Consider the following 18,357-nt stretch of genomic DNA (forward strand, 5'->3'; position numbering starts at 1 on the left):
CGCACGGCTCCCGCAGCAGCCGCCGGCTGCTAACAGTAAGGTCATGAGGTAGTTCAACACCGGCCACGGCCAAGAAGTTCCTCCAGGGACAAACTTTCTGAGCAGCCTCAAATTCTGCGCTCCCTCCCCCCCGCCTCCGCCGCTCAAGGGACCCACGGCCGTGCCCTTGAACAGGCAGGCTGCAAGCAGCCCCCCCGAGCCTGCCCGGGGCAACCCCCTCCTGTTTGCAGAAGGTTTGCCCAGGTTTGCGTTTCGTGCAGCCATTAGATTTTAGGTGCGCTCTAAAGAGGATCATTATTATCATTATTAACGGGGGGGTTGTTTTTCCTCAGAGAGAAAGGCTCCACTTTACAACCAATGTGTGCCACGCCAGAGCCCATCGCGTCTCGAAGCTACCCGCTAGGCACAGTACCTTTGCAGTGCAAAAAGTCCTCGGGGTGAGGGAAGGAACCCTCTTCGCAGAGCAACTCGCAGGTTTTATCCGATGCCAGGGGGTAGCCATTGTCCTCCTCGTTGTAGTCGCTCTTGCCGTTGCTGTTTGAGTAGCCGTTGGCATACATCTTCAGGGCGGACCTGCGGAGGCACAGGAGCTCCTGGAAGGCGTACCTGAAGTCCGGGCTCCGGCAGTAGATCAAAGGGTTGAAGGCAGAGTTGACATAGCCCAGCCAGTTCAAGAGGATGTACACGTACTTGGGTATGATGTCGTCCTGGATGACGTGCACAATGTTGACGATGAAGAAGGGCAGCCAGCACAGCGTGAAGGTGCCCATGATGATGCCCAGGGTCTTGAGGGCCTTGTGCTCCTTCAAGAAGAACTTGGAGGAACGGCGGTGCCCAGCTCCCCCTTTCTGCTCCTGCTCCTTGTTCTGGGTGTGAAATCTCCCCTCGCTCCTGTCTATCTTCTGCAACTGCTTCTTGGCCACCTGGAAGACCCTGGCATACACAAATACCATTACCACGAGTGGCAGGTAGAAGGAGATGATGGAGGAGGCAATGGCGTAGGCTTGATTGGTTAAGAAGTCACAACACGTGTCCTTCTCATAGCACAGGATGGCCTCGTCACGGTCTGCCCGGTACCAGTGCATTTGGATGGGCAAGAAGGAGGTGAGGGCTGAGACCACCCACACCACGAGGATGACCACGCGTGCCTTGCTCTTGGTCAGTAGGCTCTGATACTTGAAAGGGGAGGTGATGGCAAAGTACCGGTCCACAGCAATGACGCAGAGGGTCTCAATGCTGGCCGTGACGCAGAGCACGTCCAAAGAGGTCCAGAACTCACACCAGAAGTTCCCAAACGTCCACGTCTCCATGATGATGTGGCTGGCGCCGAAGGGCACCACAGTCAGCCCCATCACAAGGTCAGCGCAGGCCAGCGAGGTGATGAAGTAGTTGGTGACAGTCTGCAGGCGCTGGAACCGGGCGATGGCCGTGATGACCAGCACGTTGCCGAAGACGATGGCCAGCACGATCACCGACATGAGGATCCCCATGCCCACCATCCACACGTCCCGCGACAGCGTGGGGTCGGCGGCGCTCTGGTTGGCACTGACGTTGCCTCCGGGCAGCTCGGTGCCTGCCACCCCCATGGCCCCCCAGCAGCCCCCCGGGCAGGCGGCGGGGGGGCTCGGCTTTGCCTAGGGCTCCTCCGCGGCAGCTCTGCACCGGGCGCCGGGCATACGGGACAGCAGGTGCCGGGCGGGCTGGGCGTGCCTGGGACCGCACCGCACCGCACCGCACCGCTCCGCTCCGCTCCCGTCCCGTCCCGTCCCGTCCCGTCCCGTCCCGTCCCGTCCCGCGCGCGGCGGCCGCGCGCCCGCCCGACTACCCCAGCCCGTTAGGCGCCGCGGAGCTTATAGCGACACCCGCCGTGACATCAGCCCGCCACAGCCAATGGCAGCCCGCGCCGCGCCCCGCGCGCACCTCGCCCCCCCCCCCCCCCCCCCAGCCCCCGCACCCCGACCGCCTGCCCCACGCGTGTCCCCGCCCCGCGCGCGCCCCCCGACCGCGCCTTCTACGCCCCCCCCCCCCCCCCCCCCCCCGCGGTGTCCGTCCCCCCGCTTGCTCGTCCCCCCGCGGTGTCCCCAAGACCCACGCGTGCTCCCACCCCCCGCAGTGTCCCCCCGCCCCAGGGTATCCCTGTGCTTTCCACCCGACGTCCCCGCGCTGCCTGCTCTGCGATGTCCCCATGCTTCCGAGTGCCACACATGCACTCCCCTCCCCAGGGGTATCCCTGCACCCCCCTGCCCCAAACGTGTCACCACACCCCACGTGCAATCCCTGCCCCGGGGCGTCCCCACACCTCCCACCCGACCTGTGCACCGTCTGCTCCCTGCCCTGGGGTATCCCCAGGACACGTGGCACCAGGAAAATCCTGAGGACGCCAGTGCTCACAGAGACTTTGTCCCTGGCTGGACACTGCTGTTCAGCTTTCCCAAGACCCCCCATCCCCACTAGTGACACTTTGTGCCAGGATGTCACCCCAGTCCCCATCCTGCTGGTCCCCAGCCCAGCACCGTTGCTGTGGCTTCCTTCACCCCCAGCCCAGCACCCCAGCTGGCACCCAGGGTGGTGAGTTGCACCCAAGGGCTGGAGCCACAGCCCAGTCCCAGAAACCCCGGAGCTAGTCAAGGGCACAGACACCCCTCAGCCATCCTGGGAGCGCTGGGCAGGCAGGGGGGCTGCGTGGCTGCTGCCCACTGCGTCCGCCATGCTGCAGCCAGGCATGTGGTTAGCCCCGGACACTATCACAAATATTCCCTCCAAAGCAAACAATTTTGCTAAATAAAGACTAAGGAATCCTGCGAACTTCCTTTTAGCCTAACAGGAGATAACGCTGCTGCTGGAGTTTCATTTCTGCGCAGTGCTGGGGACTGACACTGTCCAGCCTCGTGCTGCTCTCCCGCAGAGACATGTCAAGCTGCCTGCAGGCCCTGGGGGGTTTGTGGGGGTGACAGCGAAGCTTGAAGGTTGTGGTTCTAAAACTGCCCTGTGCCACAGAAAGGGAGAATGGAAACAAAAATGCTTTTGCTCAGATTTACCCCCACGTCACCGGCTGCACCAGAAGTAGCTGCAGGTCAGTGTCTTGTTGGGTGCTGCGCCCTGGCCCTCCCACGGCAGAGGCGGTGGAGGGCTCCTGCCTTCATCAGCGATTAAACAGTTGCTAATGTTAAATCTTATTGAAAATGGATGGGGCTTCATGCTTCTGCCTCATTTTTCCCGGATGGCAAGGCTGTGCCGTGGTGCTGAGGGCCGGGTGCTGGCTGCAGCAGCTGGGCTGCGATGGGGAGCAGCCTTCACACCGCCAGCCCTGCGCCACGGCCTGCTAGGTGTCCGTGTCGTGCCCCGGCTGCGCCCTGGCTATTTATAGAGAAGAGCTGGGTGTACGGAGAGGAAGCTTTGTGGTTTAAAACAGCCGGGCAAATGAGGTGCTGGAATCAGGAAATGAGACGAAAGGCAGTTTCAGTGGTGTGAGGTTTCTGTCCAGGCACGGATCTTCTGTAACTAGTGGCTTCCCTGCACTGTTTCTACACTCCGCCTCTGCATCTGCACACTTCAGAGGTTTCAAAAATGAAGAGACGTGAACAGAAGATCCACAGGGCTCCCCTTCCTGCTGCAGACACGCGCAGCCTTTGGAAAACAGGGGCATTTGGAGGAGCCACGTCTGCAGTGCTAATGACCTTAGCTAATTACCAGGAGTTTCCACTGCCCACGGCTGAGATCAATGGGGCTGTACGTTTCCCGCACGTACCAACAGGTAAACAGCCGGTGTGAGTCTGTAGCACGCCGTTGACTTTCACAGACTTCACACCAGCTGAGGGTCTGGCCCGGTCGCAGGCGCAGGCTCCATTGCTGGGTGCAATATCCGTTCCCCAGCTCCCGCGCACGCAGGGCCCCCCCCCCCCCCCCCTCTGCCTAGGAGCCAGCAGCGCTCACCTTGCAGGGGCAGCATGGCAAGAAGCTGCTGGAAAAGCAGAGGTACAGGTGAGATGCAACAGCAGGAGAGCGGAGCAGACCAGGAAGGAAAAGCAGGTGTGGGAACTACATGTTTTCCTCAGCTTCCTGCTCCCCCTTCTTTTCTAAAAGCTGATCAGAAATCTCTAGGTAAGTTTCTGGTAATAACCTGGTGAGTTTGCTGTGCTGTTTCCTGTGGGTTAGAGAATACTCTGATAACATCTGGGAATACTCTGATACCAAATCAAAGTGTTCAAAAATTGTTAGGTCCCCTATTCTAATAAACATACAAATGTTCATCCTTGCATGAAGCACTGAGTCTTGAAAGGAGGAGAAGGAGGTTTGGGGACTTGGTGGGAAACACCAGCTCTGGGAGAGTCTCTGCTTCGTAACAAGTGCTTTAACAAAGGCATCTGTATGCCCTGCATGTCCCTGGTAACAGTCCTACTTCCCTGGTAACAGTCCTACTTCCCTCTCCAGAGCTTGCTTCAGGACCCTGCAAGTCTCTGTGGCCCAGGATGCAGAAATCAGCCAGCCTAGCTTGCACCTAAATATTTTGTCTTTGTCGTACCATACTCAAAGCAGCCTGAATGTCTGCTTTGGTCAACAGGGTGTGGTGGAGGAAGCAGAGAAAAGCTGATTTTTCTTCCTTGATTCTGTAGCTCTTGCTTGTGTTGGCAATCTTTGTTCACCTATGTGAGGTGTACTGGGGTGGGCCCATGGCTTGAGCTGATTTCTGCCTTTGGCTATGCAGCCATGACCCACACCAAGTGGTACTAGTGACCACAGGTTCAAAATAAAGGCAGGAATTTGCCCCATGTAAAAATAAATTTCATCACTGAAGTCTGAGTTGCTTTTGAGGTTCACATGCCTTTATCTGTGCTTTTGAGTAGTTAATTAGCTTTCCAGCATGTTCAAGGCTTCTTATTTAAACATATATAATATCAAACCTCAGAGAAGAGGGTTAGGAAGACAGTGAGGTTGCACTTCTTATGCTGCCTAAAGCACTGGGGAGAGCCCCAACCTACCCCAAAATGCCTTCTTCTGGGTTCCTTGGACTTGGAGGGTGTCAAAACCAGGCACGTCTCATTTGTGTCGTGCAGCACATCTGCACCACTGATCCCGCTGCTTTGTCATCACGCTAATCTTTTCTCTTTTTTATAATCGGACGTGCCCCTCCTTGCTGCGTGACATTTGAAGAATGGCCTGTGGGATCAATGAGAAAGGCAGGGTTGGTAGCAAGAGGTAATCACTTTTATTACCCCAACTGACATAATTGGAAAAAACAGCCAGGCTTTCGGGCATGCAAGACTTCCTCAGGACTGTGACTAGCTGGGATGCTGGCCTTTAACCCTGCCTGCCTAGATACGTATCACAGGCTGGAAAGCACGAAGCACTCTGATATTAAGCAGCTGGCCAGATCAGGCCCTTGGCAAGCGCTGAGGAGTGACAGTCTTCAACGCAGTGTTTGGTGGGAGAGGAATTTGTAAAATTCTCTTCTTGCAGAGAACTGATAAGTAACAGTACCTGTCTGGTATGTCACTGCGGGGAGGGCTGCAGAGCTGCCGAAGCAGCATGCAGATTGCACAGGAGTACTCCTCTTCCTGTGGCTGCTGATCAGCACCAGCCCCTGCTGCAGGGGAGCAGCCCACCCTGGCCTGAGCCGCGCCGAGCAGCCCACCCTGGCCTGAGCTGCACTAGGCACCCTTCGGACAATCCGGCAGTGCCTGCTCAGAGGGGCTCCATCCTGCTTCTCCCCTTTTTCTGCTGCATTCATTTGTGTGTGCCTGGCTTGGGCCATCGGCGGGCACCGGGCAGCGCTGCAGCAGGGTGCTGCGCTGGGGCAGCTCACCAGGCCGAGGGAAGAGGGACGGGGACGCTTTCTGTGGGTCACCTCTGCCTTCCTCTGGGGGCTTTTGGCTTCTTCATTCTCCTGCTTCAGAGCAGTTTGGCAGGGGTCAGGGAGCTCTCGGCAGGTCAGCTGTGGCAGCAGCAGTGCAGCTCCTGGCTCTGGATTCTCTCCTCTCTTGCTCTGTAAGCCATGAGGGGGAGCCACCCGTGACTCGCAGCTCCCCGTTCATCTCTCGTTCATGCTCATTCAGAACCACAACACAGTTAGAAATCAGGGTTTGAGTGATAAAGTGGGGTTTTCTCGTTTGCTTGTTTCTCTTTTGGATGTCCCTACATGGTCTGGTGGGAGCCCTGGGGCATCTTCTTGCTCCAGGAGCCCACAGCAGTAAGAAGCAGCCCAGGGGTCCCTTTGGCACCCACCTGCAGCAGGGAGGACAGCAAAAGGCACAGAAACACTCCTGCTTCTTTTCGATGGGGGAGATGCTGCTAGCTCTGCCCTTGCAGCCATCCCCAGCCCCAGCACCCACAAGGACCGTGCTTGCCCTGTGCTCCACAGGGGGACGGGGCAACAGAGGGGCTCTCCTCCACTCTGGGGGCTGCAGGACAGCCATGAAATGCCTGAGACAGCACCCATCTGACATGGGAGCATCCCTACTGCTTCTACAGGTGCCACCGCTGTTAAAGAGTGCCTGTCCCCACATCCCCCCATGTGAAGGTGCTGAGGAGTGTGAAGGGAAACTGAGAGAGGGCGGGAATCAATCATCTTGCACCAAGGTGGGCAGGATCCTCTGGTCCTCTCTGTACATCTCTCAGGGCATCTGCTGAGCATGGGAGATCATGGCTATTAACCTCTGGAGTGCTGGCATGTGTAGGGAGGCAGTTATTATCCTTTTTTTTTTTTTTTTTATTTAGACTAGACCAAGGGAAAAGGAAACTGCTGAATATGAGCAATGACCCCAGTGAAAACTGAGGAGCTTTATATGGAACATGACACTGGCTGGAACAGCTGAACATCAGAGATTCACTGTCTCCGGGCCAAATACTGAACTGCTCGCCTGTAAATCAATACTGATGTGAATACAGGTTACAAAATGACACAACGTGAGGGCACAGAGGAAATAGAAGAGAGGATCAGAATAATAGTTAGAGATAAAAGATTGTTATCAAGAATTTTTTTCTTCTTGTTACTGTTTTTCCCATAATTGAACATCGTTTTCATAAGCAGAGGAGATCACTGTCTCTAAGCCACACCTCCCTAGCGACTTGTCCCTGGCAATGACCTCTGAGCCCATGCTGCCAGCAGTCTTTTCTTGTCCACTCCCCAGTATCTTGTTTCCCCGCATGATGCAAAGCTGTGGTGTGAGGCTGCAGCAGGCGATTCTGACACACAGTGGAGGTTTTTTGAGTGCAAAATGCACTCCATCCTCTAGGCATCATCAGCACCGAGGTGGCTTCTGCTCCATTGTCCCCACATAAATGTAGCCATAACTTCACAGGAGCCTGGGCTGGAGCCACCCTGAATTGCACACTCTTAGTGTGAGGCAGAAAAGTCTGATTGAAACACAAATGCACAGAGTTGCAAGCTTATCTGAGCTCCTCAGGTAATGCTCAGTATCGTTAGGCAGGAGACAAATTGTGTGGCACCTACTATAAACCTCTGACTCACATAAATAATGGGATGTACACAGGAGGCACACCAGGGAAGCAACACAGTAAGCACAGGGCCCTCTGCCCTCTTCACCTCTCCACCATCAGTGAGAGTCTACTGTCCCCCTAAGGTGAATCCTGGTCCTGGGGATAGAGGTCCCTGCTTGCAGTGGGGCCACAGCTTCACCTCTCATTCCTAATTTTAGAAGGCTGCTTCATGAGCTTATAGGAAAGTGAACTCAGCGTGCTGGAATATGTGCCCCGTTCTGCAGAGTCCAAGAGGAAATTTGTTTTTTCCTGAGAGCTTTCTTATCAAATCTGCTGCATATCAAACCCAAAATAGCCTGTGTGGCTGCTGGTCAGACAAAGCTTTCTCTCAGCTCTGAGGGATGGTTCAAGAGCTAGAGGAGGATTTGCTAACGCACTGCTGCAGGGTGCCGTGGCCATGGCAGGTGCTGTGTGCACGCTCTTCATCTGTTGCAAATTCGAGGGATTTTCGTTTAGGTTAATCACCTTTACCACTGTGATCAAGGCCCTTAGCATGGTCGGAAAGCAGGTACGCCGACATGTGCTGGGGCCAAGCCAACAGCTGGTGCCTGGGTGCCCTGCGCCTGACAGGACAGAGCCAGCTGGGGAGCTGAGACGTGCGAAAGGAGAAGATGGTCAGGTGGAGATGGGGCTGAGCTCTAACTGTAGCTCGGCACTGTATGCATGGCCAGGAGGACCGACAGCAGCAGTAAGGGTGCAGGAGGAAGGGCTTCAGCAATGCCAAGATCTTAACCAGATTTGAACAGCCCGTGCTGGAGATGATGGCACCCTGGCTAGCTGGAGTACGGGTAGGTCAAGTCTGCCATGCCCACACTGCCAGCAGGTGCCTGGCCATCCTGTGGGCATCTTTCAAAACCTATGCAATCCCGGCAGAGCTACAATGTCTTCTGAGCCCTTGGGCAAGTGCTTAGCATTTGCATAGGTGGCTCCAGACCTGGAGTGTCAATACACATGAGGAGAAAAGACTATAGTCCTTGGCATTTGGTTCCTAGATCACTAGACCTTTTTGATCATTGTGCCCTTATTTCTGCTTCCCTCACTGAGGCAGAATTAATTAATCCCCATTCCTCCAGACATCTGAAGAGGACATCCACTAATGTCTGTCAGGTCTTTTGGAGCAGACTTCACAAGGCAGTGATAAAAAGGTTGGTTTTCTCTGTGGTAACAACATATATGGCCCCATCCTTTCTCTAAAGACCTTGCTGGAAAAAGGAAATCACAGTTCAGAAGTGGCTTAAGGTGAGCCCAGGCTTATCTCATTTCTTCGTAATGCCTCAGCCTGACTGTAGCCATCAGTCTTCCTGTTTTACACAAAGATTGGACATCTGTAGTGGGGATTGTCATGGGCATTTTGCTCTTAGCATGGAAGTGAATCGATGCCCTAAAAGAAGGGCAGTAGTTGTGCTATGCAAGATTTGGTGGACAGAAGGATCCTTTAGAAGCGAACGTGTTTGAGGAAAATGATCCCTCTCAGAGTCCTGGACACAAACACCTCCAGAACATGCAAAGATACACATTATGCTGGTTACCATCAACAAATTTGCCTAATTGGGGACCATGTCTAGTAGCAAGAAGGGTGGTAAGCACTAAGACATCAAGGTGATGTGTACAACAGAAGGTAGGCAGAATTCAGTCTCCATAGCTCGCACACAACTTGCCCCCTCTCAGCCCGGTCATGACATCCAATGTGAACCCTGCCTAACTTATTCCCTAGCTCTGGGAGAAGTTTGCAGCACATTTCCAGCTCGTATCGCATATCCCACCTACTATACATCAGTGAGTCCTCATTTTCTCTACTCATTAATGAACTCGGGCTAAATTCAGAGCAACACATGAAAGTGAAAGCCACTGTATCTCACGACCACCCAAACTCTTTACCCACCCCAGCCCACTCTGGAATGTCAGAACAAACACTGTGTGTAACTCCTTAAACAATGAAAGTAATCGCTTTTAGATGGCCTATTGTGTGTGGCATTCATCTAGGAGATGGTATCTGTGAATGGTATTTTGTGTGTTAGTGCATTTTAATAGCACGTGAGATTACATCTCTGGCTAGTGTTTTTATTTGCTATAGTATGGTAATTGGATGATTTTAATCTGTGGTTGATTTTCTTTTTAATATAGCTAGCCCTGAGGGAAATAGTGTAAGGCTGTCTCTTACTAAAATTAGCCTTGGCAAACTCAAATTCGCCCCTTCTGCCAGCTCACGGCAGCACACTTAGGATGAAAAATGGCTGCAAGTCCCACCAGCTAAATAGACAGAGAACGTGCAAGCCTGGGTTTTCTCTCCTACTCAGGGTATTAACCTCTTCGATGGAGGTACAGACTCAACGCGTTGAGAACCCTGTATCCTCCAGAATTCCTCCCTGTTCCCCAGAGAACAGGTATGCTCTCCCTCAGCTCACCAGGAAAGTATCAAAGGCTTCAAAAAAAAAAAAAAGCTGTGCATGATGCCTGAGGACTTTTTTGACTGCATCCCTGGAGATGCTGCTGCAGCAATGGTGCAGCCCTGGCAGTCAGCACAGAAAGCAGGGTAGCTCTTCAGGAACTCAACCTCTGTGTGCACACTTCTGTCATGCAGTCACCCGTATCCAGCTCTTTGAGTCCATGGGCACCTCCATGCCACTAGATACCCTGGGGAGGAGTTTTCTGCACTTAGGTTGCCAGTTCTAGAAACATTTTTCCCCAAAAACGTATCTGACTTCCACACCACAGCCAAGCTGCTCCCACAGGCACAGCAGAAGGCCAGGGCAGGGAAACCAAGAGTCACGATGAAGATCTTAATGTATGAATTGAGCATAACACGTGCTGGCTCCTTGCCTTCTCCCCAGAATGAAAGAAATTAATACAATGTTCCTGATGTGCCTGTAAATACTTGTGCTGTGAACTGAGCCCGGCCCAGCCATTGATTTCCCACTTTAAAGGTCAAAGCCATTTGGTTTCATAATCACTTGTGTAACTCTCTGATGGAAGTGGAAAGCAGGTAGAGGTGTCCCAGAGACCTGGAGGAGCAGGTGGCGCATGAGGGAGATGCTGCACTTCCAAAATGCAGAGCTAGATGTAAACATAGAGCTGGGTTGAGGATTAGGGAGGGTAGAAGGCAGAAACGCCATTGCTCTCTCATGGGGCAGAAGTCCTCCCTCCAGGCTACTGTGGTTTCATCCACGGGATTTCTCGCAGTCCACACGGCTCATCTGCTGAGATGCTTGTTAGTCTTGAAAATCATGCTGAGCTCTGTTCCCTGCTGCTGCCACGTCCCTCTGAGTTGGGGGTTGAAGGCTCTTGCCAAAAGGTCATGCCTGTGCCTGGCAGCTCTGCTGTGCAGCCGAACAGGAGCAGCATGCATGAAGCTCGAGAAGTTGTACGTTTTCTGGGGGATGCTATAAATGCAGATGCAGTGAAATGAGTTGATTTCATCTTTAAAATCAAACAATCTTGGGGATCCGGTAGCTAGAGGGGCCTGTGCGCTTTCCTCCAGACAGCTGGTGTGCTCTGTTGTCCTTGTCCCACCTCCTTTGCACAGGAAGAGCCCTTGTGTTTCCAAGCAGGAGCATGAGGGGCTTTTATTCCCATCTTTAACCTCTCTGCAAGTCACCACGGCTCCCCACTCTCCCTGTTGTCCCCGTCATCGATGAATTCATCAGTCATCGCTGTTTCATTTGTAACGCAACCACAGGCAACCAGCTGGATGCGTGTGCACTGTGGGTAAAACACTCACAGGGAGAGACCTGTGTGCACCCCGGTGGGTGCCAGCAGCTCCTTCTGTGCAGGATTAGCTGGAAGGGTGGTGGGGCAGGGCAGCGTGGACTTCCCAGCTCCCTGTTGGTGTGCAGTCTCTGCCTGCTTGGGGCACATGGGGAAGGTGGCTGTCCCTTTACCAGCACAGCAGCTGCTTTTGCTTCTCAAGACTGAAGTGTGGTGCAGGAGCAGCATTCACATCCCAGAGCCAACAATACAGGGCTGTGCACGTCAGGGTGGAGGTACGTTGGTCCAGAAACAGGAACTTTTGCCTGTCACCTGTTTACAAACCTCTTTGTTTCTCAACAGATATTTGAAATCGATCCTTAGTTTCATCTAAACTGCTCTCGCACAGCTGAAAGAAAACGACTGAGGAGATCACAGCAACCCAAGCACAATGTCCCCACCAGGACTGAGGGCACAGCTCTTGTGGATGGCTTTGACACGCAGCTGCAGACTAAGGTGGGTCAGGAGCTGTTGCCACCACCAGCTGAATGCACCATGGGGCTTTCTCCCACAAAAACACAATAAATGACTGAGATGAAGGCTTCCTTTTGAGAGTAACTCACTCCTTTAAACAGTTTCCATGACAAATAGCGACTGCCTAAAGACTCCAGGTGATTTTACATGCAAAGCAGAGGTGTGTAGGAGACCTGGTGGTTCACCATGTCTGATGTCTGCTGCACCAGCTATAACTGTCCCATGCAGCATATCCTAGACTTTTCATGTGGAAAAAAAGCCTTGTCCCTTTCCAGATTTAAGAGTTTTAGAGTGGCTGTGGTTGACAGACCCTAATAAAACAGAAACATTTCATAGGAAGGTATGCGTTCCCTTTCCTTGTAAATCTCAGTTCATTCCTATTGCATGAGTTAAGGCAGCTGCCGGGTCTGAGTGGGTTTTAAAAGGGAAAATCCTGCTTGAAGTCCAAAATAAATAATAACAAATATATCCATGTGAAAAGTAATTATAAGGCTTTAAATAAATTAGACTAAAATAAACAGCACCCCTATCCATCACCTGCTAGCAACTTGACTTCAGCAGTTGTATTTTCCAGCCAGGGTGGAAGTAGATGGGCTATTGAAGCAGGTAAAGCAGTCCAGAGTGTACAGAGTGACTGTTTTTCACTGGTGTCTGGTGCCAAGAGTAACAACCTTCTCCTTCAGATCGAGTGTGGGACCAGGAGGTCGTGGGTCCTGGCTCCATCACTCACTTCGCCAGCCAAGTCACCCAACCTTTCTTTTCCCCCAAGAATTTGAAGCTCATTAACTAAACAACACTCACAGTCTGTGTTATTATTATCATTATGAGTGAAGTCAGCAGCTTTTGTGGGAGATGTGGGAGATCCCAGTTCACAGGAGCTTCGTTGTGGGGGGAGGAATGAAGACATCTGGCCCAGCCCCATGAGACCCAGCTCTTGCCTCTTTCATGCCTGGTCACTGCTTCTCTGAAGCTAAAATCTTTCAAAGGGGAGCCCACATCAGGAAGCAGATGCCTCATATTGAACCCCAAAAAGACAAAACAGGAGGCAAAAGTGCAGCTGAGCACTGAGTCTGAAACCCCTCTGCCATGTCCTTTACTTGGCTGCATCACCTCATTCATAGCCACTTCCCAGGCCCCTCTCCTGCACGTTCAAGTCCATTATCAGGACTGCAGCAGAGTCCTACTGAGGTCTGGACTTCTTCAAATGCAGACCTTTTCCTGGAGTATTGTTTCAAATTGCACTTTCCATTGATGCCCTTAGATTAGACCCAAGAATATAAATCTCCCATGTGACCTCCAAAGCATCTTCAAGCAACTTTCACTCTATGTGCAGTGTCTTCTGTATCCTATAAAGGCAAAATCTTCATTTTACTCACCTACTTTCCACTGACATATTTACTCGGCAAAATAAAAAGTACATGATAGCTGTTTAGCCCTGGCTAAATGAAAAACAATCTTGTTGCTTAATTAAACAGTCCAACGTTTTCAGAAAAAAAGGTAGCTGGGCAGAGTGTGGCCATGCAGTGTATTTGGATGATCCCTGGCCTGGGGGAGCAGGATGGCTGGGACAGGTCCACATGGATGTGCTGGGACCCAGCACTAGAGCGGGAACAGAAGAAGCCGTGCCGCAGAGCAGATCTCACAGGCTGAGCCCAGAAACCATGCAGGGCTTGGAGCTGAGGGCCTCAACACAGTGTCTGTGCCCAGGATGACGAAGGGCAGCCACAGTGGAGGGCAAGAAACCAAATATTTCTGACAGAAGACCTCTGTCAGACAGCCGTCATACCCGATGCTGGGAAGTGGAACAGGACAGGAACTTGGTTATGAACCTTCAACAACCACAGGGGAAACATCTCATTAGTAGCTCTGGCTTGCAGGAGGGCTATCCGATCTGTGTGACGTGCACGTGATTATCCCCTTCACAAGAAATGTTCCTGTTAATCCCCGGCTTCCTGCCCCTGTGCCACCACGGTGACTTCAAAGCTGGTATCAGTGCACAAGCTAGCACATGGCCAGTGTGCTGGGAGAGACATGGAGCAGGGGCAGAAAAAAGGACTGAAAGGCACCACTGTTATCAGTTATGCAGCAGAGGAACAGGTAAAATCCTGGTAGTCTCAAAAGCTGCCTGCTAGGCAGGGGGTCCCCTGCATATTCTGGACTTTCCTTGAACTCCTGCTGAGGCTGAAGAAGGAAAGAGCATCTTCATCTTCTCCCAGAAAAGCCCTGGAGACCAGGCACCTCTGCCTGGCAGTGGTATCAAGCAAGCGGGGCACCAGCCCCTCAGCCCTGGGGACACATTATCAGCCTGGCAGCACAGCAGCAGCCGTGGTCTTGCACCTTCTCACCTATGTCCCATTTGCCCATGTCGCAAAACTCCCAGGGACTCAAGGCTCTGGCAGAGCTGCAGGGTGTGAGGATGCGAATGATGGTGTCTGGCTGCCAGCAATGCAGCTGAGCAAGACTGAGGAGCAACGGGCTCGTCCTGCAACAGGCCACATGCAACCATTGAAAATAAAACCGCTTCTGAATTCAGCGATCATGGTGCCATTGCAGGTGATTGAGGCCAAGGCTCAATAATCCCAGCTCCTTATTGCTCTGAGCAGCTGTAATACCTAGTAGCCACCTGCCATGACCAATGGTGCACTGGGATCTTGCTTAGAGAGGTTTCTAAGACTGGAAAGAAATGACACATATGAATGCATCTGTTACAGTTCCCTCCATCCTACAGGTGGAAGTGCTACTGAATTTCTTATCTGGGCTGTCAGTGGAGCCAAATCATCTGTTCTTCATCTATACAGGGTGTGTTCATCTCTGGAGCCTATCTCTGCTGTTACTGGATATCTGGTAGTAGGTATCCACTCCTGCTTCTAGGACAGTGGCTAGGGAAACGGATGTTTTTTGTGGTTATTATAGTTAATAGCACAGCACAAATAGGGCTGGCCATCTGCCATGTAAGTAATGTATTGACTCGGAATAAGGAATGCAGGAGCCTTGTGGTATTTGTTTTACCACTGTGTCCATCCCTGTTTTCTTACTCACATCTGTATATACACCTGCTGATACAGCTCCAAGGATTTAACTGGATGCAAACATACTTCATCTGGAAATAGGACAAAGCGCTTCACAGAAGGGAGCCTTGCTTTAGTCACTTTTGGACCACTCCCCAACAAATGTTCCTGCTGATAAGGATGCAGCATTGTTTGCTTTGGATCTTTCACCCAAGGGGGAAATAAAGAGTGTGTAGCTCCTGTTGCGAATTGTAAATCATGAGTTTCTTAAAAGCCTATTGGCAGTCAGGGTTCCTCAATGGTCTGAGATGTTGCTGACAGCTCCGATTTGTGCAGCTGTTCAATGAAGGGTCTTGTTCTGCTCCATCAGGAGGGCTCTCCTGGGAAAACAAGAGAAGAAAAGGACCTAGTGGCAACTGCAGAGCTGAATCATCAGTAGCTCAGCCCATTGCTGCTGCTAGCTGTCAGGGGAAGGTAGCAAGTCTGATTCACTTCCCTCAAAGACTGCTTTCACATGGTGGGATGGCCTTTAGTTTCAGTGAGACTTGTCTGACACACAGTGAGGAGACACTAAGAGCCAGTCATGGGGAGAAGGGCACGCTGGCAGTGTCCTTTATCTCTGCACAGCAGAAGGTCTGATAGCACCCAAGGAAACCTTGGCTGCAGACATTTCTCTCAAGCTCACTTTTACCTGGCACAGCAGCTTGTAAAGTCAGGGGAGGAGTTAAGGCCCTTTTAGTACCACTGTGACCAGTGCTTGTCAGCTCGTGGCCCAAAGAGAGATGACAACCATGCAAGGTACTGCCTCTGCAGGGGTGACACCCAGGGACCATCCCCAGGCCCCTGGCAGGCCATGGCAAAGCACAGTCCCAGGTCTTGGAGTGCTGCAGTGCAAAACAGACATGTTTCAAATCATCATGCTGGTGTCTAGGAGAAAAAAAAGGATGCATGGAGATGTGTAGGGACTTACTCATGCATTAAAGCACGTTTTTAAGTTCTGCCAAGACAGAAGGATTAGGGAAGGATTTTTTTATCTGACTTTTCCTGCCCCGCCCCTCCCAAAGATTACTTTTAGTTGTGGTTTGGCACAACAGCATGGTAGGTCTTTCAAGGGTTGAATTGAGCAGGTCAGTGTCCTTCATAAATATGCCATCACGAGCTGGATCTAAGGTCTCGTACAGCACGGAAAGGACAAAGACGAAGGGCAAAGACATGCAGATGTGATGGCTGTTTTGTTCTTCTGCTGAAGCCTTTTCAGCATGGGGTTTGCCTGGATCAGGAAGAGGTGAAAACAGGCGGTTTTGGTGAAGGCTACTATGAATCTGTAGTAGCCTTCCTGGAGGGATTTCCTGAATTCTTATTCCCCAGCCTTTTTTTTCCAGGGAAGAAATGTTTTCTTCTGTTGCTTTTCTACCACCTTGCAAGGGTCATGGGTGTGTGGGTGTGTGCCATTCACTCACTCACGCAAACATGTTTCATTATCAGATTATGAAGGAAAAACCCGATCAAAAAGGAAGGGCAGCAGGAAGGGAGAGAGCCCCAGGCCAAAAGCTGGGGGTCTCTCCTGGTTCACTCATCCACTTCTTCATGTCTCAATGCCTTAATGTAAGCAAATACGTATCTATCTGCAACCAAATTAACATGTGACACCTCAGTGTCTGTTTGCTGCTCCCTGCACCTCTTTTTGCACCATGCTTAGCATAGCTGGGAGATACTGATTAAAACCCTGTTTGCTCTTATAGTTCAGGATGGCAGAGGAGAACTAAATAGGGCAGTCGGTTGCCCTAAACAGCCTTTGTTGGAAGTAACAGGTTTCAGAGTAGCCAAGATCTGGAATGTAAAGAGACAAGATTTAGGAAAATGAGGAATCCACCCAAGGATCAGCGCTAGTTTTAGTAATGTAGAATTCCTGTAATTTCATCTGAAGAGGCAAACCAAATGACTGAGGGTGTTAAGCACCACAGCCTGGGTGGCTGGACTGGAGTAGCTGCTGTGTACGCTAATGAACCTCCTCTGTTCAACAAGGAAAGCCTCTGTGAGTGGAGATGACTCAGAACTGCTGATGTGAAGTAAAATTGTAATGCACTGTCTCTCGTAGCATCGTAGGGAGGAAAGATCTTTTATTATCCCTGCAGTGCTTCAGGAGAGAAGGGAATAGCTTGTAAAATTAGCTTTAGCATGGACCAGAGATCCTCTACTGAGTCCCTTCTAGAGTCTTGCTGACATGCTGTCAATGGGCTATTGAATATTGTAATTAACTTCAAAACATGCTAGTGGAGTAGACAAAGAAAGGGGAAAGAAACTAAATACCTGCTGAAGAAATGTTTTCACTTAATTCCAAGATAGGAGCACCTCTTTATTATTTTGGGGGGGGGGGATTCTTCCTCTCAGATTGAAGATCCATTTGTTTTCCTCCAGACTGTGACAGGCTCCATCATTTGTCTCTGTCTCTAAATACATGCAAGCCAGAGCAGGAACCCAGTGTACTGAAGATATACGTCACCATGGAGGACACATATAGCACAGCACGGATGCAAGCCAAAACTCTGAGAGCTCTCAAATCACACACCAGTGTTTACCAGGCAGGCTCTGGACGTGCTGGAGGGGTGTGCACGTGCCTGATGCCACACTGTGAAAATATAATTGTGCTTCATGACTTGTTTTAAAAACTATGTGTGTCTGCCTACAGCTTCTCTCCCTAATGCTCTGTGATTGACATAAACTTCTTTGGAAGAGGCTGTTTGATGCAGAGCTACCACAGAAATGATGCAAACCCAGTGCAGTCCCACATGTTTGGGCATGTCCAAGTTGCAGTGGACTGTTATAGCGGCAGCAGGGCCTCCATGCTGGGAGCAAGCAGGTCCTTTGCTGGTGCCTTCATCTCAGCTTTGATCTGATTCTTCTTCAGTGCTTGAAGTCAAAGTAGATGCAGGCAGAGGAAAAGGTGGAATGAGAAGAAAGAAGCAATGTGTAATTAGAGGGAATTTTGGCAATGTTGCCAAGCCAGGGTTATCTAATAATGAGATTAATTTGTTAGTGCCCAGCCAACACCTAAAATTATAAGCCATTCAAGCTTCTGTTTGCCTGTTCCACAGCTCATGTTCTTGGTATTTCATATGGATGAACCTTGTGTTCTCTCTGCCTCGGTAAAGGTCACCCATGTTGGATCCTATTACAGCTTTTTGTCATACGGTATGAAAAGATGTCTTTCTAGTTAGTCTTCTAGGGATATTCATAAAATCCCACATCACAGTGGAGCTCCACTTGGCTCTACGCTCAGTATAATTCAGAGCTGGATTTGAAACTCCTGACATCCTCAGGGCAGAGGGACTGAAATTCAACTCATCCTTTTGGATTTCCATACTGTACTCCATCTTCAAGGGATGGAATATACTACAACAGAGGAACGATTAGGACATTAGCTGGCAGTGCTCCTAGCAGTGAATTGTCTTCATATCTGACCATATAGGGTATTAAGGTCCACAGTCCGAAACTGTTTTAATAAGAAAATAACACGAAATCTATATTCTGCACCCAGTGAAACTTTGTATTTACAAGCACTGAAATGAGCCTGTGGCTGTGCAGTGTACCGAGAAATTGCTCCTTGCATTTTAAATCTTAGAATATTTCAAAG

The 18,357-nt window shown here is 51.1% G+C and overlaps 1 protein-coding gene across 1 annotated transcript; it reads right to left on the reverse strand.

The window, feature by feature from the left end:
- Positions 1–392: 392 nt before the first annotated feature.
- ADRB2 (adrenoceptor beta 2) lies at positions 393–1,586 on the reverse strand. Its single transcript, XM_009961247.2, has one exon. The coding sequence runs from the start codon at positions 1,584–1,586 to the stop codon at positions 393–395; it is 1,194 nt and encodes a 397-aa protein (XP_009959549.2).
- Positions 1,587–18,357: the final 16,771 nt, after the last annotated feature.

The sequence above is a fragment of the Leptosomus discolor genome, chromosome 10 (genome assembly GCF_034619465.1).
Source record: "Leptosomus discolor isolate bLepDis1 chromosome 10, bLepDis1.hap2, whole genome shotgun sequence".
Classification (NCBI taxonomy): domain Eukaryota; kingdom Metazoa; phylum Chordata; class Aves; order Leptosomiformes; family Leptosomidae; genus Leptosomus; species Leptosomus discolor.

Coding starts and splice junctions, on each gene's coding strand:
- ADRB2 (XM_009961247.2), bottom strand. CDS start 1,586: ATGGGGGTGGCAGGCACCGAGCTGCCCGGAGGCAACGTCAGTGCCAAC.